This window comes from Cadophora gregata, assembly GCF_030347475.1.
Source record: "Cadophora gregata isolate MNR1 chromosome Unknown scaffold_14, whole genome shotgun sequence".
Taxonomy (NCBI): Eukaryota; Fungi; Ascomycota; class Leotiomycetes; order Helotiales; family Ploettnerulaceae; genus Cadophora; species Cadophora gregata.
Genome location: NW_026695937.1, coordinates 1,475,346 through 1,502,767, shown reverse-complemented (window position 1 = coordinate 1,502,767; position 27,422 = coordinate 1,475,346). Strand labels below are relative to the sequence as shown.

Sequence of the window (27,422 nt, the reverse complement as noted above, 5' to 3'; positions counted from 1 at the left end):
ACCACTCTTCGCCTGTCAACCAGATTTGTTCGAAAGTTTTCACTGTTGATGGTTGGTATTTGCAGTGGGAAATTCCCGTTTGATAGACTTTCAGAAAATGTCTGAAGTGAGGAAGATGCATAGCCGAGCAATTTACTCACCCTTTCTAGGTGGAACGGCAGAAGATAGCCAGGACTCCAGCACGATATCATGTTTATCAGTGAGTCTAAACTCTTCTGAATTCTACATTCATAATCATTCATTAAGTTCCCATTCTTCTATGCCGGATTATATCCTTTACTCTCTTCGGTACAGTTCAAACCGCCTAGGAGCGACCGATCCAAGTTCCTACAGGTCACCAGATTTGCACCACTGTTCATCATCAAGTCAGTATAGCTCTTTTCACTGTCTTCGATAAGGGATTGGTGTGGAACATAGAAGTGCTTTGAGGAACTTACCTGATGGTTCTAATGTCAACATTCTCGGCCCGGATATTCGAGCATGTCTCATTGCTTGAACAGACAAGATGAGCCACAATAGGGGCAAATACTCTGTTTGTACGACCTCTGATATTTCTGAAGGTGACATCCTGGATGTTCAGTTTCGACTGTCGTAGTTAGTTCAACTGAAGGACAAATAATAGCAGGAAAGAATCTTACAGGATGCTCAAAACAAAGCGTCTCATTGTCCTGTCCATAGCACTGGGTGATAGTGAGACCGTAGTCGACATTATCAAGCCACATTCCATCGTATGTCACGTTGCGGACAAGACCACGTCCCCCGCCACCGGTGAGTGCGGCTGATTTCTCAGCGTAAGAGTTAGGCCAGACTTTGATGCGAGCACCCTCCGAAGAATTGTACATGTTTACATTGGTCACAAGAATGTTTTCAACGTAGCTGCCAGACGAGTTAGCTTTACTTCTGTGGACAGAATAGAACCTGGGGTATTGTTAACTTACTCGACTCTTTCTGGATATTGCCCTAAGCTTCCAACTGAGATACCGTGGGTACCATTGCAGCTCAGGTTGCGGACAATGATATTAGTGCTGTTGGGCTTGAAGCTGACGCAGTCTACCAGTGATTGATTAGTCTTGTCTCATAAAGTCTGCAGACCATAAACTTACCGTCAGCATTGGTAATCGTAGAATTCTGGATAATGATACCGGTTGAGCGATACGTATCCCACCCATCAGTATTCTTCTCGAAATTCTGGTTATTGGAAACCGAGTACAGACGCATGTCTGTATACACAACATCACTTGAGTTCGCAATAATGTTGTGCCAGAACGGAGATGCAGTGAGACTTAGGTCAGAAATGGAACCACCCTCAAGTCCGACCGTTGCAAATAAGATAGGGCGATTCGTGCTCTTCTTCGCAGCGAAGGCATTCCACCAGGTCTGACCATTGCCGTGGATAGTTCCACCGCCGTAGACATTGACATCTTTGCCACCGAGAAGAAAATAACTGGTAGCGTTCTGGAAAACAAGCCGGAAAGAGTTCTTCTGCCAGTAATCCGTGTCGTTTGTGAACGAGATGCTGCCTTGAATATCCAAGTCGACAGACGAGAGATATGTGAGGTTCAGAGGAGTTCCAATGACATATGATGACTTCTCCAAAAAGATGACGTGGCCGCCATTATTACAATCCTCAATAGCCTCGAGGATGTATTTGGAGTCATCAGAAACTAAATCGTTGTGACTGTTCACAAGACATGTTTTGTTTCTTGGGGGAGAGCTCTGAGCAGTGATGGGACGAGGTGATCTGAGATTTCTAAAGACTGGGATTTGAGAGATGCTGGAGGCGAAGGTACACAGCGGCGCTGCTAATGAGAGCAAGAGAATACTTGATGAGACCATTGTGGAGTTGGAGATACGCCGTACTAAAGAGCTTCAAAACAACTTACATCTTTATATACTTCTCGTTCCGATCAGATGTCCGGCTCCCGGCACAAAACTCGGCAGGGACTGTCCCAATGTGCCATCCTTTGTTCGGGACATTAGGAGCGACAGTGTCCCCGATTTCTTGGGTATCATCCTCGACCTTGAGCCTCAGAGGCTTTTCAGTGCAACTCTGACCATTAATAGCGGCCGGAAAAACTATGAAGCACGAAAGATCAAGAGTGGGGGATAGAACGAGATGGTTCAGCAGAAAAGTTCGGATAACATGCGGGGTTGCGGGGGAAAACATGGGGACTCATGCTGGAAAAGTAGCAAGTGGAGCGGAAAAGAGAGTTCGTGGAGGTGAGATAGGTATCAAGAGTTCAGATGATGTTATAAATTTTCCGTTTAATTATGATTCGTCAAACTTTAGGCGAGTTCATTGGAATGGGAAATACCAAGACGGGAAAATACGATTCCTTGGGAACTGGCACTGCGAATGGCTGAGCTTGGCACATGAGTCATGAGTACATGTGGGAAGGTTATCGTGATATCAGTGCTACATGCGCGTTTGATGAAGCCCAATTGATGACTTCTTGAATTGTAATTCTCTTCACTTGAATAATAGAGAACTGATTCATGACGAGTTTGATAGTGCTTGTGGCCAGAACCGGAGCTGAAGATGGAGCAATCAAATATACGCCATTCGTCAACAGTGGGAAGAACTGATATCCTGTCTAACGAACAAGGAAGAGATGCGTTCGGGCTCTCATGTACGGCACATTGACCTTAGGGGTCGAGATGGCTCAGGTTATAACTTCAACATCAGATGACTTCCTTCAAATTATGGACATGACACTTCAAAGCGCTGAGTATCTATTACTCGTTATTCGATTACCTACCTATCGCAACGAAATCCCAGCATCATCAATACCTGCAGGAATGATCTTGCAAGGTGTCTTGCTATTCTGGTTCATGGCCAGCCAAGTAGCCCGAAGGTGAACTTGTCAGAGCCTTCAATATCCTTGGACATCTCCTTGAGGTCATCAACATCCCAATGAGCCCACACAAACTTGCCATTGAGGAATTTTGCTTCTGGGCTGACGGCCCAAACAACGAAGTTCGTCGGCAACTCCACTAAGTCGAATATTAGCGTCAAGCTATGTAGGCCTGGATGATCAAAGGACTTACTGGAGTCGAATGGAAGCTCAATACCAGAATCAGACGTTTTGTCGTTCACTGGTTAATCAACATGTCAGCATGCTTCGATAGTAGATCAATTCAAATTGAAGGATCAGCGTCGTGTACGTCTTGAAGGAGGTACTTACTGGCAGTCATGATAACCCCAGGATGGACATTCAGAACGAAGAACTGAGGAAACTCATGGTGAACATATTCGAAGAACTTGGCAGCTGCCAACTTGGATGTGTGGTAGCCAGAATATCCTGGCAGGTACTTCAGATGCGTAATTCCAGTGCTAATGCTGATGATAGCAGCATCTGAAGCAGCCACAGGCACAAAGGCAGTCACAACGTTGAAGTTCCCCTTCACATTAACTTCGAAGCCATTGTACCAATCCTCCAGGTCTGCTTTTGCAACGGGGTTGAGATTAGGCAAGAAGCCTGCATTTGCAACAAGCACGTGGACTGGTCCGACTGCGGAGTTGATGGATTCGAAAGCGGTGATGAGAGCATTCTTGTTGACGATATCTGCCACGTAAATGAAGATCTTGGTTTTTGGGTACTCTTTTTCAAGCTGCGACTTGGTGTTGAGGAGAGTTTTCTCGGTTCGACCAAGGATGGAGATGCTTGAAGCTCCAGATTGTGCGAAGGAGCGGGCAAGTCCTACACCAATGCCCGCACCACCACCAGTAATGACGATGTTCTTACCGGCAGTGGAAAGACGGGAGGAAGTTGGATCTATTGCAGGGTAGGTATCCCGATGGTAGTTTTTCACAGGTGATGGAAATTCCATTTTGAATTCGGCTCTCTTGGTCTGATGTGACTGGTTGGAAAAGTATGCTTTGAGGAAGTTCTGAAAGTTGATAATGCTTGAGCTTTTGGAAATTAGAATGGCTAAGACTTCTTCTAGTTATATATCCAGTGAGTCTCTTCAGCTGTGACAAATATGTTCAAGCCCTGTTAGGATCAGACCGAAGAGGTATCGGCACCTATGCTTATTCACAATAGTGTTGGTAATACGTGGCCAATGAATTTTGATACTCCCGGCTGCTCGAGTTGTTCTAGTGCCCAATTTGCAAGCTTCTGTTTACTCTTTCGGGAAATCTTGAAAATGGCTGTGAATGCATGCCTTTGTTTGGTGGCTCGCTAAGCATGACAGGGGTTGGCGGGTTGTTTATTGATGCCTCCGAACGCCTCAAGCCCTGGCAATTTAACATGGCAGTATCTTAATGGATTACAATGCGGCGTGCTTAGCAATTGCATGCTTCTATTGCTTCCTGGAAAGCCTTTGTCATCTCGATTGCGATATTTCAGATTGGGATGGTAGTCTTGGCAAAGGCAAAAACGGAAGTTCGAAGGCTTCCAAGGCCACCTGGAGGTTTCTTCCAGCAGCTCTGAACTCGCATTATAACCTTATAAGTAAACCCAAGAGTCTCTTTACATCTTTCCAACCCTCTCCTACATCTCCTGCCTCGTTGTTAATCGCTGTTACGTTGGGACCTTTCAGATGAAGGACTTCATCAGAGACTCGACATTTGGTCAGATTGTCCGCCTCCTGACCCACAGCAAAGTTTTCCTGTATCCCGAAGAAGAGCCCAATTTCAAATGTCCCAAAGGCTATGGCGACAATACAGATCTGCCAGAAGCGATTGTCAGGGAGAGAAGTCGATCGTTCTTCTCGACCGCCAACAATCCCCACACCTCCTATGTCGACAGTGACGAAACAAACAGCGTATCCGAACGGAAAAGCGAAGAGCAATCTCCAGATGAGAACACAGAGAGTTCCAGGAACATTGATCTTGAGAGAGCGAATACAGGGAGCCTTGCGCGCACAAAGAGTCGACCAATCCTGCCATCTAAGTCAGCGGATGGTACAATCCTGGTGGATTGGTACGTGACGGGTAGGATTCTGCGGCTTATATACCCTACCATCATCACTTACAGACTTCAGATGATCCCGAGTATCCCCAAAACTGGAGCACCGGCAAGAAGCTTTACGTTGCTTTTCAGATCCGGTGTGTCAAAATCTATAGATATCTTATATTTGAACTAATCTCTGTAGCATCTATTCCTTTACAGTCTATGTTGGATCATCTATCTACTCACCTGCCCTCGGAGGTGTGATGGATGAGTTCAATGTCAGTGCTGTGACTGGTCTTCTAGGCTTGGCGTTGTATGTTCTTGCATGTAAGGGTTCGCTCTTCCTTTCTCCATACGTGGTCTAATGAGACGACAGATGGTGTGGGCCCAATGCTCTTTTCTCCCTTGAGCGAGTGAGTACCATATGCTTTTATTATGGAATACCTGCTAATTTACCCTAGGATACCTGCTATTGGTAGAACTCCCATATACGTCTGGACTTTCGTTCTCTTCGTCATCTTGCAGATCCCAACTGCGCTGTCGGATAATTTTGCTGGATTGCTGGTCCTTCGATTTCTGGCAGGCTTCTTCGGTATGACCTATGGATTAAATATGGACCGAATAACTGGCTCACTGGTCCATAGGCTCCCCATGTTTAGCTACTGGAGCAGCTACTTTCCAGGACATGGTGAGTTCCACAGACGCCAGAGCTGAGCAGTCGCTGAACATGATTAGTACGCTATGGTGAAAATGCCACATCTATTGGCTTTCTGGGCCGGTGCAGGTAATTCATTTGGGAAAAGCTTGAATTCAGGTACTGATATTGTCCAGTAACACTAGGTCCAGCCCTAGCTCCCATCATCGCCGGCTTCAGTATATCAGCCAAAGATTGGCACTGGTTTAGTGCGTCCCTAGACCCTATGAATAATGTAAACCACATTCTTATGTCACAGCCTGGGAAGAGCTCTGGCTATCCGGCCCGATATGTCTCATGATGTTCATGTCGCTCCCGGAAACCTCAGCGTCGAACATCCTCCTTCGACGGGCTCGCCGGCTTCGAAAACTCACCAACAAATCCAACCTAAGATCACAGTCTGAGATAGATCAGGCAGACATGATACCCAGCGATGTGGCATATGACGCGCTGATTAAACCGTGGCAGATCAACTTCCTGGATCCTGCTGTGGTGGGTACTCTCTCCCCCTTTTCGCTCGCTTAGCTTATCCTACCGACGCCCATATTTATTTGCTAATTCCCACTTCAGGCCTTCACAACTGTTTACACTGCACTCGTGTACGGTATCTTCTACTCTTTTTTCGAATCTTTTCCTTTGGTCTTCCCGGTCATGTATGGCTTCAATCTCGGAGAATCTCAATTGCCATTCTTGGCAGTTGTTATCTCACTGTTGTTCTGCGTACCACCGTATTACTATTACTATTACTACATCGTCGAGCCTCAAGTCAAGAACAGGGGCTTTGGTCCACCTGAAGAGCGATTGATCCCTGGTCTCATAGCTACCTTTTTCGTACCCGCTGGTCTGTTTCTGTTCGGTAAGTGCTCAGATCGACTCCCGGCATTCGTTTTACCGTGGTCTGACATCTTTCTCTACTCTAGCATGGACATCCAATCATTCAATCCACTGGATTGCCCCGACTATCGGAGTGTTCCTCGTAATGATAGGTTGCTACACGATCATGCAAGCCATCTTCCTCTACTTGCCCTTCACTTATCCCCAATACGCTGCATCGTTGTTTGCTGCAAACGACTCTGCTCGATCGGCATTCGCGGCTGGAGCGACGGAATTCTCGGGTCTAATGTTCCATAAACTAGGCGTCACGAGGGGCTGTAGCTTGCTGGGTGGGTTGACCGTCGGGTGTACGGTATTGTTCTACTGTTTGTTTTATTTTGGGGCGGCTTTGAGGAAAAGGAGTAAGTTTGCTGTTAAGTGAGTAATGATCTCATGTGAGTGGGAAGTTTGGAAGAAGGATGACGGAAGATTGTCGGTGTTGATGGTGGTAGAAGGTAGCCATAGTGGATGTTAACATGTATTTGGAAGGTTTGAGATCGAAGAATGCAGGTTTGACTTATTTTATTGTTATTTTTGGCTACTGGAAAAGATACCTTGCACGAAAATCTGGTCTGCAAACTTAGTGCTGCCACAATTCACCTAAACATCTCGAATCGTTCCCTTTGTGATATCCTGACTGATCTATTGCTGGTGCAGCCTACTGTGCAAAACTACTGTACTCTTTGTTGAACGCCTGGAAATGTTAGCAAAGCCTACAAAGTACCGTGGACTTGTACTCACCCTTCCAATCACCATCTTTCTAATCTCAGTCGTTCCTGCACCTATCTCATACAATTTGGCACTTTCACAGTCAGTACCACTCATCCGCGATATGGGAATCAGACTCACTCTCTCAATAATCTCGAAGCGGGCATCTCTTCAACATATCCCATGCCGCCTAGCAACTGAATACAGTCAAGTGTGCACTCAGTCGCTCTCTCTGCAGCGTACATAATAGCACCTGCACAATCCTGAGTTCTGATCTGACCAACCTCATCAACCTTCCTGGCAGTATCGTAGGTATAAGCTCGAGAAGCTTGGAGCTTGGTATACATGTCCGAAAGCTTTCCTTGTACAAGTTGATTATGGGCAATTGGAGTACCGAACTGTTTCCTCTGATGCGTGAAAGGAAGAGTAACGTCCATAGCTGCCTGCATGATGCCCAGTGGCCCAGCACTAAGAACCAGGCGTTCTAAATCCAAACCCTCCATCAGGACTTTGACTCCACGATTGACCTCGCCGAGTACATTCTCCTTTGGTACGAAGACGTTTTCAAACACAAGTTCTCCGGTATTGCTTCCACGCATACCCATTTTGTCTAACTTCCGAGCACAGCTGAAGCCCTCGAAGTCTTTCTGGACAATGAAAGCCGTGATGCCCTTGGAGGCCTTGTCTGGCTCCGTTTTCGCGTATACCACAATAACGTCTGCGTCAGGTCCGTTGGTGATCCACATCTTAGTTCCGTTAAGAACGTATCCGCCATCAACAGCCTTCGCTGTTGTCCGCATGCTCACGACATCGCTTCCTGCTCCACTCTCAGACATTGCCAAAGCACCTACACTAGTTCCAGCGATCAAGCCGGGTAGGAACTTCTTCTTCTGCTCCGGATTTCCATTCAATTGGAGCTGATTTACACAGAGTTGGGAATGTGCTGCATAACTCAAGCCAATTGACCCTGAAGCTCTTGATATTTCTTCCATAACAACGCAATGTGCTTGGTATCCCATGGATAGTCCACCAACATCCTCATCCGCAGTTATTCCCAGGAACCCCGCATCTCCGAGCTTCTGCCACATCTCGTTTGGGAAGGCATTGCTTTTATCTGTTTTGGCAGCGACGTCTTCTGGAATTTCTCGTCTTGTGAACTCCTGGACACGTTCTCGAATTTCATCTAAGTCTGCAGAGGATGGTGCTTCGAAGCTCTTGGGATGTTTCGAGGAAGCATTCCGGTGCTGGATTGCTGATATTGGGATCTGAGGCTTGACTCGAAGCTGTAAAGTTGGGCGACTTGCCAATGATCGAATACACCTCGCTGTCGCCATTTTGCTGGATACAGTAAATGCGAAGGAGAATGGAGAACAATGGTCTCTGGAGACCTGCTCTACATTATTGTTGTTTCTTAAGCCGAGCCGCATCCATCAATGACCGCAACTTTAAGCCGATGCCAATGTGAAATCCCTGTCAATGACCCCAGGTTTCGGTGATCCGCGAATAACCGGCGTAAGTACTGCAATCACCTCGGGACATTTGAACAGGACAAACTTCTTCGAATTGATGTAGGAATTCTATACTGCTGCTGCAGCTGCGGCACACTCTAACGAACGCAATGTTGACTTTTAGGGCCTCAAGAGAGGCATTGAAGCTCTCGAGGCGCATACCGAGGTCCTCACCACGATCATTTCCCCTCCCTGTACCGCTCTGCTCTCGAAGCATTGCAACGCACTGCACGCCCAAACAGGCCAATGCCATATCAGTCTTACCTACTGTTGTCGATCCGTCGTCAGAGGAATACAAGGAAAATGCGAAGCAGATGGGAGAAGTCATGGGGAAGCTGGAGGAGTTGACAAAGAAGATTCATCAGGGCGGCCCACCAAAGGCGAGGGAGAAGCATCTGGCTAGGAAGAAGATGCTCCCCAGGGACCGAGTCGCGGCTTTGATTGATCCTGGGACTTCGTTTCTTGAGCTGTCCGCATTGGCTGGTCATGAGGTATACCCTGAAGCGGAGATACCGGCTGGTGGAATCATTACTGGCGTTGGTGTGATTGAGGGGGTTACTTGCATGATCGTTGCGAATGATAGTACTGTCAAAGGAGGAACGTACTATCCTATCACGATCAAGAAGCACTTGAGAGCGCAGGCTATTGCCCAAGAAAACAATCTTCCGTAAGTCTCGAATATCGTCCTTCAGAAGATGTCTAACAGTACGCAGTTGTGTGTATCTTGTCGATTCCGGTGGTGCCAATCTACCCCACCAAGCAGATGTATTTCCTGATCGAGAACACTTTGGTCGCATCTTCTTCAACCAAGCTAGAATGAGCTCTATGGGGATACCACAGATAGCAGTGGTCATGGGTCCTTGTACAGCAGGAGGAGCTTACATGCCAGCCATGTCAGACGAGAGCATTATTGTTGACGGCCAGGGACACATCTTCCTTGCTGGACCGCCACTGGTCAAAGCTGCTACTGGCGAGGTAGTAAGTGCAGAAGACTTAGGAGGTGGGAAAATGCACACCACTGTGTCTGGTGTCACAGATTACCTTGCAGTAGACGACGCTCACGCACTCGTCCTCGCCAGACGCTCCATCAGCAATCTGAACTGGCCCAAGAAGCCCTTCCCTGCTCCAACGACCTACGAAGAGCCCTTATATGATCCCGAGGAACTCGTCGGCATCGCAAGCACCAACCTTCGCAAACCCCTACCCATCCACGAGATCATCGCTAGAATCGTGGACGGTAGCGTTTTCTCGGAGTTCAAGCGTGACTACGGTAGCAGTCTCGTAACAGGATTCGCTAGCATCTACGGCCATAAAGTCGGCATCATAGCCAACAATGGTATCTTGTTCAGCACATCCTCACTCAAAGGAGCACACTTCATCGAGCTCTGCTGTCAGCGCCAAATCCCGCTCATCTTTCTGCAGAACATCAGTGGTTTCATGGTCGGTACAGACGCGGAGCGCGAGGGAATTGCGAAGAACGGTGCGAAGCTGGTCACTGCCGTTGCGTGTGCCAATGTTCCGAAGTTCACTGTTGTCGTGGGAGCGAGTAACGGCGCTGGTAATTATGGGATGTGTGGACGCGCATATAGTCCTCGGTTCCTGTGGATGTGGCCTAATGCAAAGATTGGTGTCATGGGGTCGGAGCAGTTGACTGCTGTAATGGAGACGGTTGGAAAGGCGGTGGATCCAGAACTGAAGGCGAGGATTGAGAGGGAAAGTGAAGCAGTGTTTTCATCAGCGAGATTATGGGTAAGTGTTGCCATTCCCTCTTCTTGCTATCCTTAAAACATAAGTCTTAATGTAAGAAACGTACTGACAAATACAGGATGACGGTGTGATACCCCCAAGCCACACGCGCCGTGTATTGGGTCTGGGCCTGATGGCTGCACTAGGTGGAAAGAATGAACCGGATCCTACCAAATTCGGGGTCTTTAGAATGTAGTTGTAACAGTACATTAGGGCACCCAAAGAAATGAATCTATTTACAATCCTATCCTTGCCCAAGCTTCCGTTGGAGGTGTCGTTGCTGCTACCGAGTCACGATGTGTGAAACAGTAGCTCCTCCCCCGAAGCGAAGTAAATAAATGCTCGTGGAGCCAGGCCGTGACCCATCGCTACCTAGCAAGCTCCTCAATTGTGTAGTATCCCTTCCGACAAGTAGACGCTTTCACGTAATCACGATCGCCATCGCACCTGGGATTTCAATATCAATTCGCATAACATCCATTCCAACAGCTATCGGTGTCCGTGCCATATGGGCCCAAACTCTCCCTCAACCATTCCACAACTCACGATTAAGATATCTACCTGCACAGGTATCATATATGGTTCCACGAGCCAGCGGAGACCATATGAACCATGTCATCTGACATCATGCAAGCTCCCTGCCATTATGCTGTCCCAACCTCGTTCACATGCTTCAATCCAAACTCTGATTTCCAGCTGCGTTCCCAGTAACTTCCCGAGATTAAGACATTGATGGTGCTTGTATACCTGGTTCGCAGTGATCTTCCGCGGAAAGCAAGATGGCATTCCGAATAGACTTTGTCATGCGACGGTAGGTTTGAAAATATCGCACTCGAAGTTTCAAAAGGAGCTTTCCTCGAAGTCAAATTCAAGGCGTCCGAAATTTGAGAGTTACACACGTGAGAGTAGAATTGACATGTAGGTCATCACGAGGGCAGAACAATTGCGGGTAGATGGAAGATAGAAGCTATCAAACAATACACGCCCGTTGTATTCCCTTTTCCTGAAAAGGTGTCTAAAAAGGAACCTATGTAGTGGTACAGTACACAATAAAAGAGAGTCTGCGTTGCTTGCAATCAGATATCCAATCCAACCCACTCCATCCCGTATGATAACTCCTCCCATCCTATCCACTTTCCAACCCTAACTCCTCTCTCGTTCCATTGTTGAAATTCTATCACAATACATCACTTACTCAGCATCCTTCTTCTCCACCACTGCATCCTCGTATTGGGGAGGTGGGCCCTGAGCCTCGAGGAACCCTTTCGATTCATCCTCGGACTCCTCATCAGCCTCCTCCTGCATGACTTCCGCGTACCTGGTCTTATTCTGGCCACGACGGAAGAGCATGCGCCATGTGAATACAACGATATGTCCAACCACCATACCGATAAGGCTCGCAGTGATTCCAACCATGACACCGATGAGAACTGGTACCAGAACGTGGAAGACGATGCCACGGATGAATCTGGAGAGGCTGCCGTGTCTATGGTGATGGCGCCATGGGCGGTGAGATCCATGGGGGCGAGGACGGCCGTGGCCGGGATGCTTGTTGTGTGGATGTTTGCTGTGGTGAGGCTTTGGCACAAAGACAGGTCTGACTTCTGGAGATGGACGCTTAGATCCGCATCCCTTCTTCAAAGCTGCCAGACGATCTGCAACAATCACACGCCACTTGCAGAGAAGAGTTGTGCACTCGCGGTCGTCGTCTGTGGGATTGGAGAGGTTCGCTGGGGCGGTGATTCCGCTGTTTCCGAGCATAAGCTTTCCAGAAGGCGTCTCGAGGATTTGGAGGTCGACGGTTGGGAGGCCTTTGATGAACTTGTCGGCTACCTCGACGATCTCCAAGTGAACCGCTAGTAGGTCAAGTTGATCCTGGGGTGATGTTGCTTGACGGCCGATGGCGAGAGAGTATCCCAGCTTGGGATTCGATGCGTATTGCCACGTATCATCTGCACCCTTGATCATCTGCGATGCAGTGAGAGGTTCCATGAAACTCTGGGAGGTTGGATCGACAGGATAGATTTGCACCCCGTTCAAGAGAAGTTTATCGGGTCCGTCCTGGTGGGAGAGGCTGAAGTTGAGTTGAAGAATAGACTCGGCTTGCACTGAGCTTGTCTTGTCGTTGAAAGCCGTCAGAACTGGGCAGCCTGGGCAATTAATCTCCATCACCCGTCCTTCCATTCCGACTGCATCTTCAAAGGGCAGCGTCTTGATGACATCGGTGTCTGCTGAGGAGATCTCGGGAGGGATAAGGAAGCCTCGAGACAGGCTGGCCAGAGCCGCCACGGCTCCTAGCTGAGCGATAAACATGATCCGGCTGCTCGATGCTGGCTTTTGTGATGTTTGGATGTTTGTAGTGATTTCGATGAGAAGGATGTTGCAGTGTTTGTTTTCGTGAGAGACCAGATTCTATCTGGCTTGGTTGTCAAAGAGGAGTCGTAAGATGGCGGAGTCAAGATACAACGGCTCTGAAACAAACGCCACTCGAGGACATTCTGGGTTAGCTTGGCATGTCCCGCATCCAATCACAGACGAAGCAAAGTACGGCAAGTGGAGACAACCTGAAGCGCAACCTGAGCAGCGCCCCGGCACCAAAATTGGAAGATCCCGGCGTCAGTATTCCGGGCACCCCGCTATCAGGAAAGGTACCTACCTATATGGACTCGAGACGAGGTACAATTTAAAAGCTGCTGTTCAACACGGAAGTATCATCATTGACTTGGTCTCGGAAACGTGGTTTTGTCGGCCTTTCTTCCATCTTATGCTGTTCCACTCCGCTACTCTATACGTCCTTGAATGGTTCCATTGTTGTGCACTGCAGGCACAAATCTCCAGTCCAATCGATAAGAAGGACCCCACCTTTTCAGCAGGTAGGACCCTTCAGATATGGGGCTGATCGCCGCGGACGTCATAACTTAGTCAACTCCATAGCGTCCGTCCCAGCTGTCACAACACGAAGATTCTTTTCACAGTTTCAATTCATCTTCAACAAGAATCAAACGGCCATTCCATTAAGAAAAATCATTTTGTGTCTTTGCATCTCGTCAATTGAGTCTGCGAGTCTTCTATTTTCTCCTTTACAGCGTCTTTTCCCCGCTCGTTCTCGAGCTCAACAAGCTTCAACATGTTCCGTTCACAGCTGCTCCGCCAAACAGCTCGCGCTGTACGAGCTTCAACAGCGTTCCCACAACCAATTGCCACAAGAACACTACCGGCAATATCTAGTCAGAGGAACATCCACAACACCCCTTTCCTTCGACAGGATGAGAAGAAGCCCGGGGAGGACCATGAGGGTTCGTTCGCCCGGACTGATCCAACCGTCGAGGTAGAGTATCCAGCAGAGAGAGACCTCCCTTCTAGTACTCCCGTGCAGGGAAGAGGTGGCATGCATTTCAGACGTACGCTTCCGTCCTTCTCGCTGGAAGGCAGGGTCGGAGTTGTGACTGGAGGTGCTCGTGGATTGGGGTTGGTAATGAGTCAAGCTATGGTTATCAGTGGTGCGGATGTGGCTATTGTCGACTTGAACAGTACGTTCCGAGTCCTCATGTGGAATACTTGGCTAATACTTGACAGAGGAGGAGGCAGAGAAGCAAGCAGAGCAACTGGTAGCAGCATTTGTAAAAGAGAATCCAGGATCAGACAAGTACGCCGTCACTTCCCTAAAAATGGAACCACACCAAGACTGACAGTGAACCAGAGTCCCCAAAGTCACAGCCCACTACGCCGACGTATCGTCCCAAGATTCCGTCGAAGCCGCCATCGCCGAGATCATCGCTGAGCACGGAAAGATCGACAACCTCGTCACATCCGCCGGATTCACAGAGAACTTCGAGGCAATCAACTACCCCATCGACCGCGTCCGAAAGCTCTGGGGCGTCAACGTCGACGGAACATACCTATTCGCGATTGCCGTCGCGAAACACTTGATGGAGAGAAAGGCACCAGGAAGCATGGTCTTCATCGGTAGCATGTCAGGAGCTATTGTCAACGTCCCACAACCGCAAGCGCCATACAATGCTGCCAAAGCGGCAGTTAGACATTTGGCTTCGAGTTTGGCGGTTGAGTGGGCCCATGCCAATATTAGAGTCAACTGCATTTCTCCCGGATATATGCTCACAGCTCTGTAAGTTGGCCAGGTCTATACTTACTCAAGACAACATTTCTAACCATAAAACAGCACAAAGAAGATCCTGGACGATAACCCAGATCTGAAGAAGCAATGGACGTCTCTTATTCCTCAGGGTAAGATGGGTCAGCCAGAAGATCTGATGGGCGCCGTCACTTTCTTGTCCTCCGACGCATCTGCATACGTCACAGGTAGGCTCCGCCACTCCATACACTTCTCGAGTATCTTCTAACAAGGAAAAATCAAACAGGCGCCGATCTACGCGTCGATGGCGGATACACCGTCACATAAGCCTTACGCGGGTCGGGGTGGACATTGATGTTGATATTGCATACAGGGGAGAACATATAGATATTGGTAAAAATAGAATCAAGTGCATTGAGCGCCTTGCAAATCTTAGTCCAGGCAATGCTACAGTCGAAGTCGCTGCTAATTCAGAAGAGGGGCAGCCTGTCGCTCTTTTTGTTTACATTGTGATATCGCCTGCTTATTGGCTTCGCTTCGCGTCGCTCACACTCATACCGAAATTCATACTTGAGCCATTAAGCGAATATACTGGATGATTACTAAAGATCAATCACTTCACTTCATGGGACCCCGGGTGCAATACGTTGCTCTTACGCTGCCCAGACTCGGGATATGTACTTGGGTATTATACATTTACTAGTCACCTATTTCTGTATTTACTCAACCCTCCAGGCCCAGGTAAAAACCTGTACCATCGATCGCATCGCTTCATTTAATCGCCTCTTACTTAATGCCTTCCAACGCCAGAGCAATGTATACGCCGTGCAATCAAGGCATTTGTTCACTCCATCTTCCACACGGAACCAAAGCGTCTATCAAATATAAGACGCAGCTGCGAGAATGAACCACAATCGCTTCAAAACTTTTCTCTCCAAAGTACCCACGCAACAGCCACCCGCTAATGTTGTACATAGCTGATAATTAGAGCTCCGTGCCTTTACTTCTTCTTCTTGTATTCTCTTTCATTTCGGTTGTTCTTCTCCTTGTCCTGCTTCAGCAACAAAGTGAGTTGACTTTTGCTTCTGGTCAAAGTATCTGCTACTGGTGCTGCTTTCACAGGCTGGACTGGTCGTTTTGCAAACATATCGCCTTGCTCCGCTTGTTCTGTGGCCCGTGATTTGCCTTTCGATTCTCTTGTTGAAGATGGTGACGTTCTCGAGGGAGACCGAGGCGGGTTGGGACCAAATTCACCTAGCTGTACTTGTCCAGTTGCATCGGCCAGCGTTGGGGCCAGGCTAGGAACACCCTTGGAATCGTGTTGCACAAGTCGCATGGCGTCTGATCCAGACGACTCGGGGGTTCCAGCCGATTTTGACCTCGGTGACTTCAGTAATGTCGTCTGTGGACGCTCCGGTTCCGGGTCACTGGTACGGTCTATCGTTCCTTTAACTTTTCGTTGTAGACGAGCATTCGCTTCGGCTAGCATAATCCTCTGAAGTTCCAATGCCTCGGACTCCTCCGGAGCCAGTTCCTCCTTCTCCTCTTCCTCCTGGAGATTTTCGACACGTTGAAGTTTAGAAGATGGTCCAGGTTGTCCAGATAGGCCACGCTCGCTGGAGGAAGCACGCACTTTTACACCAGCTGATTTCCGTGGGGAAGAACGTTTCGTGTCAGTAAGCTTCTTCTTCGCTAGCTGACTACTAGCGGATCGGTCAGGAGATGGAGTGAAGTTCTCTTGAAATTTTGACTGCGTCCTTGCAGGTGGTCCATCCAGCGGAGAACGGGTTCCCGAGGTCGCCTGCGCAGCTTCGGCTTCTCTAGTAGCCACATCCGCTGAAGATTGAGATGTTTGCGAGCTTTGTCGGCGAACGATCACGGGGCGCTTCTTTTTCGTCGAGGCAGCGAAGCCAGGCTTCTTCCTATTCGGAGTCCCGGCCTTCTTATCGGCCTTTCCCTCCTGTGTATCTGGCGAAGGTGGCTGAACTACAACGTGGGAATTAGGACTGATGGGCGAGTTTTCTTCGCCCTCCTGTTCTGACTCATGGGGTGAGATGAACCGAGCCGTTGGGCGTGGACCGCTTGTAGATGGCCCTCTTGTTTTCTTCAAGATTGGGTGTGGCATGGGTGCAGGCCCCTTGGATGCGGAGGAAGCGGTAGTGGTCGTCCCACTACTTGTTGATGGCCCACTTGGGCGAGGGTGGTGGAGAGCTGTGGTGCTCGAAGCTCCAGGTAGATGTTGAATACTTTTGTTCTACAAATCCAAATTCAGTACGGTACAGCGTGTGCGGGTGGGCAGTTCATACCGGTGGTGATGGTCCTTCGACACGATTCGGAGGTCCGCGTAGTGGTACGAAGGTTGGTCCGTTCGAGATGTGATCAAAGAGTCGGGCAACAGTCGCAGCTTCTAGGTGTTTCTTGTCGCTGTACCATATACGCCACCAATAGTTCTCTAGACGCTCCGCCGTAGGATCCAGGAGCCTGCGCTTCGTAGTGGTATACACTGTTGAAGAGTTCGAATTAGTCGGGTCCCAATCAAGGCCTGGTAAAGTTTACCTTTCCAGAATTTGGCAATTTCTGCTGCGTCCAATGGCTCGGAGGCAATCTTCTCAATACTCTCATTGATTTCATCACTGTTGACCACGATCCCTTTGGGTAAAATCAACGCCATCATAGCAAGGCCAAGGTGACGCAGGTCGTATTGACAGCAGCACTTTCAAGGCAGGTGGTGAACACCTCCCGAGAAAGATGCTGCGCCTAAATGTCAAGGACTCCGCATCCGGATATTGATATCAGATCAGAACGAGAAGGTACGGTATGGCGATTCGGACTTCCTCGGTCGGGGCGCAAGATATCCGGGATGCGAAATGAGGCAAGTGCAGTCCATGAACCACTACTCCACTCCAAAATTTCTTTTCTTGCCTGAGAGAATTTTGAACGCTTGCAAGCTCTTCTATCGTCCTCCCCTCTCTTCTCTTTACTCTGCACCAATAGCCACTTCTCTTGCTGCAAGACCAGACCTAAAGTATCGTTCGCTTATGGATGACTCGGAAGAAACTCGGCAAGGTGACACAGAACTCGAATCATGTAGCTGAAGAAAATTTGAAAAGTCGACTTCGTTATACAGGGCTGTGTGAAACCAGATAGGGACCGAGGAAGAGCTGAGCTGGACTGAAGGTGGGGTCGAGAAATGGCAGCTTCTGCAAGATAGAAAAATTAATTAGCTAATGGGTGGCTGCGCTGTAACAAGCAGCGGTGAGACAACAGAGCAACATGCTTATAATAAAGCTTAAAGAGAAGGGGGTAGCAAGTGAGGTATAGAGGAACCAAGCTGACTTTTTGAGGTAGCCCAAGGTAAAGACAGACAGTGTGCAGCGCAAAGCAGTGAAGTAGTATTGAAGAGCAATCAAACAGCTAGGCCAGGCAGGGTCAGGGCAGGGCAGGGCAGGGCAGGGCACCTAATCCAGGGACGGATCCGTTTTGTTCTGGACTTTCCAATAGTGGGGAACGAGAACGAAGGGTGTGGCGTCGGCGTGGGTGCAGGTGCAGGTGCAGGTGCAGGTGCAGGTGGTGTGGTGCAGGCGTGGGAGGGAGAGTGGGAGGGAGGTGTGAGTGGAGTGGAGTGGAGTGGAGTGGATTGGAACGTGGGAAGGAGGGGTGGTGACCTGCAGAAGATGTCGGTACAGCAGTACAGAACAGTAGCACCTTACCTGCCTTCTACTTTGCCCACGAGTTGAGCGCAGGTGAGATTTGAGCTTCGAAGAGGCAGGTGTGAGCTGCAGCGAGTGAGAGTGAGAGTGAGCAGTGAGCACTTGGCTGCGACCTAGTGTGTGGCGTATGTAGGGTAGGGTAGGTGGGAAAGAAAGAATGGAAGGATGAAGAAGAAGATGAAGATGAAGATGAAGGGATGGATGAGGACGGACAGCAGGAGAGAAATGACATGATATGGAGTGAACGAGGAAGTGAAGTGAAATGTTTCCTTTGCTTACCGCAAGAGAAGAAAAATGAGCTAAGACAGAGCTCAGCTCAGCTCAGCTCAGCTCAGGCTCTGGTCTGGTCTGGTCAGTGGTCAGGTCCGGTCCACTCGCTCAGTTCCGGCCAGTCCAGTCCAGTAGTTCCGTTCCAGTCCAAGTTCAGTTGGGCGGTCGGTCTTCTTCGCTTTGCCCTGTGTCCTGACCCAAACTCAAAATGTGGTGATGAACGGACCTCGGATTTCGGAGGGTACAGAGAGGGCTATTATTACTGTTCCGTGAGCTGTGTTGCCATGCCCTGACTCCCTGCCTCGTCGTCCCCTCTGGTGAAATAATAGGTAAATTACTTGTCAAGATAAATTTACTAGGTAGGTACTGGCTGAGGAGCGATGTGATGAGCTGTGCTGTGCCTATGCAGGAAGGTAGGTAATTTACCTACCTAAATTACCTCCTTAGGTCCTTGGTTGGGCAAGGAAATGCTAGTGAGGGATTCCACCCTTCCGTCTGTTCCTGTTCTTCGAGAAGGATTGGAGCATCAGGCGTCAACACCCAAACGTGGCAGGCGTGCAGTCAACTTCCTAGGTACAGACAGATAGGTGCGGCGTAGTACAGACAGATGTACAGACGTGTGTATAAATGACAAGTGGACACAGAGGCAAGAGGTCAGCATAGCTTTGTTATATATTATGATGGCCAGGGCCCTTGCATCGCGGATCAGTACCACGAGGCGAGAAGTGTACTATAATTGATATGATATGACCGATCCAGTGCAGCGCCGCGCAGGGTACGGCAGGGCTCCAGGTTGCAGGGCTTGCAGGCTTCCAGGGCTTCCAGGGCTTCCAGAAAAGAGCAACTGTGGTCTGGGCTGGAGACGGCGGCAGTGCGGACATGGATGGGCTTGCATGCCTTCTGCGCCCCTGGAGACTGCCCGGGAGCGACTTTGTGTGTACAAGTAGTGCATTACGGCGAGCACTGGCGGCGGCAGTGCAGGGCGTCAAGTCCCAAACCAGCACCAGCCTGGACGAGCAAAGAATGCGGCAGCCCAGTCAGCAGACTCAGGGGATGGCGACCTAGGTAAGGTAGGTAGGTAAGGTACCTAATTTAGGTAGACTCGGTACCTATCTAGGCAATTTTCCTACTTGTTGTTTCTGCACAAGGTCATCCGTTGGGAACAGAACACTGGGACGCTGATATCTCACCTACCTACTGGAGGAACCTGGGCAGGTAATAATGATGTGCGCGCTATTACTGCCTGGCTTGGATTGCCGTCTTTCTCCTCTCCTCTCCTCTCCTCTCCTCGGGCTGCTCGGCACAAACACCAGTCGGGTCAAGCTTCGAGCTCTCAAGTCAAGTCAAGTCAAGTCAAGTCAGGGCTGTCCCTCGGCTCGGTTGCCTCAAGTCTCCATCAAAAGCCGGGCCCTACCTAGCTCTCCCCGCACCCACGACCATAGCTCTGTCTCTGGGGACCTTGGGTACTATCCGGAACTGTACAGCCTCACCCATTCATTCCCATTGGCATGGTAAGACACAACATAACATATCAATCTGGGAGACAAACCAACATACGACAGAGCTGGCATACTACTTCCACAAGCCACATCATGACTCTCATTCGTGTTCTTGTTCTTCTCGACTATCGATATATGAGTGTATTTAAGTTCGTCCCCCATTCTCTTGCATCCAGATCGCTTCAGCACTGGGTCACTGCTCAGATATCAAATCTCTCCCTGACCCTTACCACCCGGCCGTCACTCACCGCCACTCGCCAAGTTCAGCTTCCCGACGGCGCTGTTTGATTGCCTTCCCATTTCCCATTATCCTTCTCATCCCACCAATCCCTCCGTGAAGGTAGGGTTCAGTTCGAGCTGAGAATGGCCATTATTCGTCTTGATCTGATCACAAGCCCGACTAGCAAAAAGCCACCACCCTGGCTGAAGTTGCTGAGCGTGTACTACAAGGTGGGTCAAAAGATGAACAAGTTGAGCAGTCCTTCTGGAGTTTCCAAATACTCTTCGAGTGCCTACGGCCGGCTCGCTTCCGGGCCAAAGGCTAGGTATGTAAGTCAGTCGACGTAATAAACTGTACTGCTGACCTTCTCTCCAGGCGAGTACATGCCTGCATGCCTTTCGTAAGTCGTAGTTCACATCGTGTGACGTTCAAGAGATTGAAATATATAGCCGATACCACTGAGACAGCTCATGATATCTCCCCGTCCAGCTCAACGGTACGACCACTCTCCCGATCCGTTGGAATTTGCATACTACATGTCCTTGCTGCACAAGTAATGTGCTGAGTGAGCTCTGGGTTTTACCTTCTGCCTCAAGGTCATCCTCAATCTCCTCCCGCTTTGCACATGCTTCGAGATGGTAAGTCGTAGTGCATGCCTCTTGAAGATGATGAGCACTGCAAGCAAGCACGCCATATCACATCGCCTGCCACCTTCGACTGGTTATTTTCCTCCATCTCCGTATCTTTGAGAAGAATACGCCAAAATTCGCATTCCCATTACACATGCTATCTCCTATCTCTCCTCGCATCCCATGCATCTGATCAGCCGCATCGCATATTCCCAAGGGCCCAAGAGCCGTCATCTGATAGCCATCCCACCAGCCGACAACCAATGATTTGTAGGGCTTCCACAACGTTGTTTTAGCGTTCCCTTGCCTCATCCTCCGACCTCACGGTGTGATACAGTACTCACCAACCCCCACTCAAGCCAAAAGTTCCACCCCACGTTTTCGATGCACAATGCAAGGGACGGCACGGCGGCGGGTATGGCACTCCTCCATCCCGGCGAGGGCGAGCACATTGCACTGGACGCACCACCTGCAGCACCGCTTAGAACTTGCTTGGAACTTGCTCTACAATGTAATCTATCATTTTTCGCGCATCCACTTCCTCTCACCATCAGCGAAAGAAGTAAAACTCCCTGCCACTCCACTCTGAGCCCCGAGCCATGGTACTGGGTCTATCAAAATTGGACGGATAGGGATGAATTGGGTGTCAATGGTTTCGGATATATTGTAATCTGTTTCATGAGACCAGATACCGGGAAACACATATGTGATAGAAGAACGGATGAGTGTGTTCAGTTTTGTCTTTGCTTCTTCCTGGCTCTCGGGACATAGGGGTGCTGGGTGGGTTCGGCACAACGTAACCGCTCGATCGGCAACCCTACGGTAATCATACGATAAGTGAGAGTTGTTACGAGCAGTAACTTTTCCTTTTTCAACATCCGAATCAAAATGCTGATCCTTACTGCTGACAAACCTTGGTGGACCAGGTGGAATAAAATTAGCGTCGCGTTGGTCAGAGATGAAGTCAGAGGAGGTTTTGTTTTGACATTAAGCGAGTGAGTGGAGCTGGTGTTTATTTTGCGACGTCTGAAGCGAAGCGTGTTGGTGGATGCATTATAGCAGCCGGGACATGTGCAATTGGTGTCACTGATATAGAAATAGCTTTCAGATTCCAAGTTCTATCTAGGACATGTACAATCGTTCATATCTCTATGTAGATGAAACTCCGCTGGGTGAGTCCGACGCTGAGTTTCAAAGTAAACAATTCCTTACCCACCTCGCAACGCCCCACTTCCGCGTATTTCCCATTATCGATCATTCATGGGTGAGTAATTGCGCATTTTCATCAATTCTCATATCTGAGAGAATTAAGGGCAGAAGACCCCATTCCAGAGTCCTAGTTATCTCCTTCCCCGCTTCATGACCCTTTGTCAACCTTAATTCTCTTCCATCAAACCGCTCTACCCGAGCGTAATGTCCCTCCAAGTAGACACCCAACCAGCGATAAAGCACACAATATCTGCTGCAATCGCACATGGCCAGACGATTCGAATGAAGTAATGCCCTGCTTCAGGTTAGCCAAATCCATACAGGCCATTGTTTCTTCAGATACAGCATCAAATCTGAGAAAGTAGGAGTTGATGGGCTGATGACGACTGAAAGACTTACAATTCAATGCGGTCATTCTCAAAGTGAGCAGCGCGACGAAGAACCCCCCATAAACAAGTACAAGACCGAGAATCACGTAGTCAAAATTATGGCGCTTGTAGCTACCAGACATACGTTAGTACATCTCTCTCCCAGGACAAGAAATCAAGAAGAGAGTCGTCAACCCACATCCCATTGAAGAAGACTCTCTGCCCTCTCATCACGTCCAACTTCCACAACGCGTATCCAACACAGAACAAGTTCAAAAGACTAAACACGACCTCCAGAAACAGCCATAAACTAACACCATAGCTCATGATCGACAGAATATTAATCGGTAAGTGTAGCACGAACGCGAGCAAACATACGCAGCGTCGGGCGAATGATGGCTTATCGCTAAGATCCCATTGTGTGATGTACGAGCGGAAGGCGGAGGTCGAGAATTGGCGAGGAGATTTGGTGGAGGAGCTTGGATTTACGAGGCCGTTTGTTGAGGATGAGGAGGGCAGGATGTCGGGTTCGATGCGGCCCCCTTGGGCGGATTCGCGGAGAGAGAGGAAGAAAAACATTGTGAAGGGAAGTTGAGGGCCTTTCTGTGTTCTATTTGAAGGTGTTTCGTCTTGCTCGTTAGGGTCCTGGCGATCAGTTTGGTGAGACTTGCGATTTTTTTTGGACCGCAGCTGTATTGAAGAAGTATAAACGAAGAACCAGAAATTTTCCAAAGGCGGGGAGGAGCTCTCGTTCTTTAATACAAGAGGTTACCGAGAAAAGGAAGGACTTTGGACGCGCCGAAGGATTGTAGTGAGACTCATATTTATCATTACCAACAAATTGGGGGGAAAGACTGCCTTGTGCAAGGCGCACTCGCGTGTTGGTTTGTTGGTATTGTGCATGAGGCGGCAACTCTGAAACTTCAAACGACTGCTATGGGATAGAAACGGGAGAATTTACGCTTTGAATTTGAGGGAAGCAATGAGATTGAGGGGAGCAATGAGATTGAGGATTGAATAAAAACAAGAGTCGCCGGTTTTCGTTCATGAAAATTGCCAGAGCAGACACCAAAGGCAACAGTCAACATTGTGAATCAGACTGCTTGGCCAAATTCAAAGAGGCCTTAAATCAAGTAATACCAACAGGGAGTTTCAAAGCCCCAGTGTTGGAAATGTTGGAGATATTTATAGGCTACTGAGCCATTCGATGCGGTCATACTCAAGCGAGCGTCTACCTCCGCCCCACAGTATGGGGTTCGAATGGAGCGCTTAATACGAGGCCGTGGCTGCGGCGATTGCGGCTCTCGTTGAGAGAGCTTTCGAGCGAAGTCCAGTTCTTAATTGGCAGCAATTGCACTAGGATGATACTAGCTGCAGTGGTGATGGTAATCTGCAGGTCCTAGTTGACACCGTGAACTTGTCTCTTCCTGGAGTTCCGCCTGACATGCTTGACACTGCTGAAATCTGTGAAATTCAAGGCTGCAAGGGAGTCATAGTAAATCTGAATATATCAGGCAACTGTCCTTAGTTGCAGTACTTCTGGATCTTTCAGGCTGCAGAAGTCAAGTCCACAGTAAATTGATAGTGGTATCAAAGTTCCCCCGAAAAGCTATTCGTACACATAGCCATTGGGTATCATGCGACAGCTGCGACCCTTTTCGAGGAAACAAGCAAATCTCGTTAACTGATCCACCAGAACTCCGAGCCAGTGAATTCAAATACACCCTCCAATCTCGACAGTCACTTGGACATAAAGTACTTTTCAGAGCCTATGAAGCTCCAGGTTTTGGACTGTTGGCCGCGCTGCCACCGCCCCTCTTCATAAGCCCTGCAAAGAATGATGCAAGGGCTTCATTCTGGTTCTTTCCATCCGGGGTAGCCACATTGCCTGGTGACGCGGGCTCTGGTGTTTGGTAGGTTTGACGGTCCTGGGGAGTAACTTAGCACTTGAAAACCAGAGAAGGGGAACACTTGGAAACTCACTCTTAGCCGTTGTAGCATGTCATCCGCATCTACCTGGATACCACCCATGTTGAACTGTACGGGACCGATATGCTCATTGACACGGCCCTCATCATAGTGCTCTTCCTCGCCTTCTTCGGCCTTAGACTGAGAAGATTGCCGGCCACGAACCACGCGGCTGCTGTCCATGGAGCTAGGTTCGGCTCCTTGTCTGATCTTATCCAGGACTTCCACTTGGGTGGCTAAGAACGTCTGGGCATCTTGGCTCGAGACCTCTAACTTGAGCCCATTGCCTTCGGAAGCTGTTGCTTGAAGCGCGTCCAGGCTTGGGTCGCGAATCGTTTCTTGGTATGCCTCTACCGCAGCCCCAGGGAGTGGTGGGGTCTCTTCATCCGGACTCGAGTGACTATTCACACCATTGGTGCCGTTCTGGACCACCAGATTATATGATTCCTCGATATCCAGAGACCAACCCTTGTTGACAGCTTCAACGTCGAAACCGTCACGCAAGACCCTGATTTTACCCCAAGAATCCCAGTTTGGCGGTACAAGCACCTTGTCACGGTCAATCACGTTGTGCTTGAGAGGCTGTCGTTTCAAAAGAGAATGAATCCCAAGAGATGAATGTACGAGGCTCTGCAAAGGGCTTGTGACAGATGGTGCTGTGTATATGAGAGATGCGCCATCTAGAATTCTGTTAGTGTTGAGACTTTGGATATTCAGGGAAAGTCTCACGCTTCAGCAAGACCGTCCTCAGAAATTGCAAGACAAAGTCAAATTCTTCCTCTCTCCAGGACCGTTCCTTTTCCAGGGTTTCAATCTGGTCAGACTGACAAAATAAGTATTAGACCCTTAATATGCCTCGAACAACTCACATTTTGACACACGACGCAAAGTGGGAGCCCCAGAGCTTCTTCCCACTCTCCAGGTCCCAGAGGTAGACTAATCTCCCCATCTGTGGAACTAGTGACCACCCCCCCATCGAGACTATTTCCACCTCTACCCCTATCTCGCCAACTGATCATGACTTCTTCCATTTTCTCCTTGCATTCTCCATCCAGCGAAACCAGCAGTGTCCGTAGCAGCCGTATCCAATCCCGTAATTGCCTGAGCCAGAACCATGGTTGCGCCCAGTCCAGCAGCACCACAATAAGAGTATTGGGGATCGTTTGCGGTGTTAATAGGGGTTGCAGCAGAGGTGTGAAGGATGGCGAGGGGTCCGAGAGAAGATATACGGAGAGACGAGCAAGGATATCTGGGGGAAGTTAGCTGTATTGATAGCTAAGCTCTCCGAAGCTGCCCACCTTCGTGATCCGCATCTAGAACGTCGTGGTATGTGTATCCAAGGGCAAAGTTATTCGCTATCGGGGGCTGTTTACTGCTCTGCCGATCCTGTGTCCTTCTGGTATTATCCGTAGAAAGAGCTTCTAGAAACTCCTTTTGCGACTCTGTCGTGCCCCCTAAAGCATTGTCAGCCAAGTTGCTTAACCCTCCTTCCACGAGCCTACCTAAAACGAGGATATTCTTCTCTGGCAACCGCTTTCCACTGGCCACACTATCTAACAGGGACGCCCATAGGTTCTTCTCCCCTGCGCTCTTCGGTCTATCATGGTCACTAGATGCCGAGACCTGCGTATAGGTGGAAGTTCTGTTGTTGGAAGCCATCATGGTATATGGGTTTCAGGAGGTCCAGCAACCGGGTGTTTTCTGGGCTCCTTGCTGCTGTCCTGTGCTGTGATAGCTCGATTATGCATCCCCGTAGGTTCCTCTGCGACAAATCTGCGATTACGTATGGGTTTTACGCGTTGTTGGATTCGATTTCATGGTGCAAGCCTCCAGCCACGGAAAGTCGTTCATAAAAGTTGTGAATCGCGTCCCTGGTGAACGCGAGGCGCCAGGCTAGATGAGTCGGCAAACGGATCCAAGGTTTTTGAGATTCGCAGCCTCGCCTGACAACTCAAACCACTAAAACATTCAAATGCAGAGCATCCGACAAATCCAGGAACTGAACAAGCGCGAGCTCGAGGCTGGTGTGTAGGTAAAGCTCACAGCCCTTGATCTTCTTCTTAATGACAGATTTTCAGGTCCCCAAACGCATCATGGCATACAGACTATCGCGACACAGCCTACATATACATCGGCGGCCTGCCATTTGAGCTCTCCGAGGGTGATGTAGTTACGATATTCTCTCAATATGGCGAACCGACATATATCAATCTGATTCGCGATAAGGAAACAGGAAAGTCCAGAGGCTTTGCATTTCTGAAGTACGAGGATCAACGCAGTACAGATCTGGCAGTCGACAATTTAGGAGGGACTGTGATTATGGGGCGAACTTTGAAAGTAGATCATACTCGGTATAAGAAAAAGGACGACGAAGCTGAAGAGGGGCACGATCTCACGCAACGGCCACCAGAGGATGACGAGGATGGCGAAGGCAGGAGGAAGAGACGGCGGACAGACGAAAGCGAGAGCGAGGAGGAGAGACCTATGTTGAAGGAAGAGCGCGAGTTGGCAAAGCTTATCCAGGACCACGACGATGAAGACCCTATGAAAGCCTATCTGGTTGAGGAGAAGAAGGAAGAGGTTACAATGGCTTTGGCAAGACTGAAGGATGGGAAGAAGTCTGAAAAGTCCAAGTCTAGGCATCATCACCACAGGTCACGACGACAAGAGGATGGGGCTGGGAAAGACAGCGGCAGTCGCCGTTCTCGTCACCGAAGTGAGCATCGAGAGAGGAGACACTCGCGTTCCAGAGAACGGACCCCGGAGCGTGCAGATGAATCTCGAGTTGAGCGGAGCAGGACATCTGGACATAGGGATGAGCGAGACGATTCGAGATATCGCAGAGAGAGTCCTAGGAGAGAAGGAAGGGATCGAGGAGGCCGGGAGAGGCCTAAGGAACGACCGAGAAGGAGAGAGACTTCTGTTGAAGATAGACGTCATCCTTCCAGGCGGTACTCTTAGGCGAAAAAGAATCATGAGGCCCGTCTTCCAATGTCTTGATTCCAGGTGTTTACCGAGAGGCTCCTCTC

At 49.2% G+C, this 27,422-nt stretch overlaps 11 protein-coding genes across 11 annotated transcripts; 4 read left to right on the top strand and 7 right to left on the bottom strand.

The window, feature by feature from the left end:
* Positions 1–99: 99 nt before the first annotated feature.
* Positions 100–2,321, bottom strand: ONS95_004520 (uncharacterized protein). Its single transcript, XM_058497884.1, has 5 exons — positions 1,104–2,321; positions 939–1,050; positions 639–876; positions 438–586; positions 100–351 (listed from the first exon to the last, which is right to left on the bottom strand). Exons 1-5 carry the CDS (start codon positions 1,834–1,836, stop codon positions 258–260), a joined length of 1,326 nt encoding a protein of 441 aa, XP_058352614.1. The 5' UTR covers positions 1,837–2,321; the 3' UTR covers positions 100–257.
* A 115-nt stretch (positions 2,322–2,436) lies between these two features.
* On the bottom strand, positions 2,437–3,934 carry ONS95_004519 (uncharacterized protein). Its single transcript, XM_058497883.1, has one exon. It carries the CDS (start codon positions 3,829–3,831, stop codon positions 3,139–3,141), a length of 693 nt encoding a protein of 230 aa, XP_058352613.1. The 5' UTR covers positions 3,832–3,934; the 3' UTR covers positions 2,437–3,138.
* Positions 3,935–4,545: 611 nt separating this feature from the next.
* ONS95_004518 (uncharacterized protein) lies at positions 4,546–6,847 on the top strand (the record flags this gene model as incomplete). The annotated part of the gene is made up of 11 exons (XM_058497882.1): positions 4,546–4,939; positions 4,990–5,053; positions 5,101–5,225; positions 5,275–5,311; positions 5,360–5,490; positions 5,543–5,586; positions 5,634–5,682; positions 5,730–5,801; positions 5,852–6,084; positions 6,163–6,448; positions 6,513–6,847. The coding sequence occupies 11 exons, from the start codon at positions 4,546–4,548 to the stop codon at positions 6,845–6,847; spliced, it is 1,770 nt and encodes a 589-aa protein (XP_058352612.1).
* A 276-nt stretch (positions 6,848–7,123) lies between these two features.
* Positions 7,124–8,507, bottom strand: ONS95_004517 (uncharacterized protein; the record flags this gene model as incomplete). The annotated part of the gene is made up of 3 exons (XM_058497881.1): positions 7,124–7,159; positions 7,207–7,267; positions 7,315–8,507. The coding sequence occupies 3 exons, from the start codon at positions 8,505–8,507 to the stop codon at positions 7,124–7,126; spliced, it is 1,290 nt and encodes a 429-aa protein (XP_058352611.1).
* Positions 8,508–8,730: 223 nt separating this feature from the next.
* Positions 8,731–11,135, top strand: MCCC2 (Methylcrotonoyl-CoA carboxylase beta chain, mitochondrial). Its single transcript, XM_058497880.1, has 2 exons — positions 8,731–9,348; positions 9,395–11,135. Exons 1-2 carry the CDS (start codon positions 8,792–8,794, stop codon positions 10,464–10,466), a joined length of 1,629 nt encoding a protein of 542 aa, XP_058352610.1. The 5' UTR covers positions 8,731–8,791; the 3' UTR covers positions 10,467–11,135.
* A 6-nt stretch (positions 11,136–11,141) lies between these two features.
* On the bottom strand, positions 11,142–12,866 carry ONS95_004515 (uncharacterized protein). The gene has a single exon (XM_058497879.1). The coding sequence runs from the start codon at positions 12,738–12,740 to the stop codon at positions 11,619–11,621; it is 1,122 nt and encodes a 373-aa protein (XP_058352609.1). The 5' UTR covers positions 12,741–12,866; the 3' UTR covers positions 11,142–11,618.
* Positions 12,867–13,554: 688 nt separating this feature from the next.
* On the top strand, positions 13,555–14,847 carry ONS95_004514 (uncharacterized protein; the record flags this gene model as incomplete). The annotated part of the gene is made up of 5 exons (XM_058497878.1): positions 13,555–13,957; positions 14,004–14,073; positions 14,128–14,553; positions 14,608–14,747; positions 14,807–14,847. The coding sequence occupies 5 exons, from the start codon at positions 13,555–13,557 to the stop codon at positions 14,845–14,847; spliced, it is 1,080 nt and encodes a 359-aa protein (XP_058352608.1).
* A 673-nt stretch (positions 14,848–15,520) lies between these two features.
* ONS95_004513 (uncharacterized protein) lies at positions 15,521–17,194 on the bottom strand (the record flags this gene model as incomplete). Its single annotated transcript, XM_058497877.1, has 3 exons — positions 15,521–16,774; positions 16,827–17,023; positions 17,077–17,194. 3 exons carry the CDS (start codon positions 17,192–17,194, stop codon positions 15,521–15,523), a joined length of 1,569 nt encoding a protein of 522 aa, XP_058352607.1.
* A 5,054-nt stretch (positions 17,195–22,248) lies between these two features.
* Positions 22,249–23,004, bottom strand: ONS95_004512 (uncharacterized protein; the record flags this gene model as incomplete). Its single annotated transcript, XM_058497876.1, has 3 exons — positions 22,249–22,352; positions 22,457–22,557; positions 22,625–23,004. The coding sequence occupies 3 exons, from the start codon at positions 23,002–23,004 to the stop codon at positions 22,249–22,251; spliced, it is 585 nt and encodes a 194-aa protein (XP_058352606.1).
* Positions 23,005–24,194: 1,190 nt separating this feature from the next.
* On the bottom strand, positions 24,195–26,055 carry ONS95_004511 (uncharacterized protein; the record flags this gene model as incomplete). The annotated part of the gene is made up of 6 exons (XM_058497875.1): positions 24,195–24,353; positions 24,409–25,073; positions 25,123–25,216; positions 25,263–25,642; positions 25,692–25,847; positions 25,896–26,055. 6 exons carry the CDS (start codon positions 26,053–26,055, stop codon positions 24,195–24,197), a joined length of 1,614 nt encoding a protein of 537 aa, XP_058352605.1.
* Positions 26,056–26,365: 310 nt separating this feature from the next.
* Positions 26,366–27,354, top strand: ONS95_004510 (uncharacterized protein; the record flags this gene model as incomplete). Its single annotated transcript, XM_058497874.1, has 2 exons — positions 26,366–26,421; positions 26,472–27,354. 2 exons carry the CDS (start codon positions 26,366–26,368, stop codon positions 27,352–27,354), a joined length of 939 nt encoding a protein of 312 aa, XP_058352604.1.
* Positions 27,355–27,422: the final 68 nt, after the last annotated feature.

What these genes read in the sequence shown, in the direction of transcription:
- ONS95_004520 (XM_058497884.1), bottom strand. Translation starts at nt 1,836, where the DNA reads ATGGTCTCATCAAGTATTCTCTTGCTCTCATTAGCAGCGCCGCTGTGT. An exon ending in CGCTTTGTTTTGAGCATCCT is followed by an intron (nt 587 to 638) that starts GTAAGATTCTTT and finishes TAACTACGACAG; the next exon opens with TCGAAACTGAACATCCAGGA. An exon ending in GTTGACATTAGAACCATCAG is followed by an intron (nt 352 to 437) that starts GTAAGTTCCTCA and finishes GATGATGAACAG; the next exon opens with TGGTGCAAATCTGGTGACCT.
- ONS95_004519 (XM_058497883.1), bottom strand. Translation starts at nt 3,831, where the DNA reads ATGGAATTTCCATCACCTGTGAAAAACTACCATCGGGATACCTACCCT.
- MCCC2 (XM_058497880.1), top strand. Translation starts at nt 8,792, where the DNA reads ATGTTGACTTTTAGGGCCTCAAGAGAGGCATTGAAGCTCTCGAGGCGC. An exon ending in GCCCAAGAAAACAATCTTCC is followed by an intron (nt 9,349 to 9,394) that starts GTAAGTCTCGAA and finishes AACAGTACGCAG; the next exon opens with TTGTGTGTATCTTGTCGATT.
- ONS95_004515 (XM_058497879.1), bottom strand. Translation starts at nt 12,740, where the DNA reads ATGTTTATCGCTCAGCTAGGAGCCGTGGCGGCTCTGGCCAGCCTGTCT.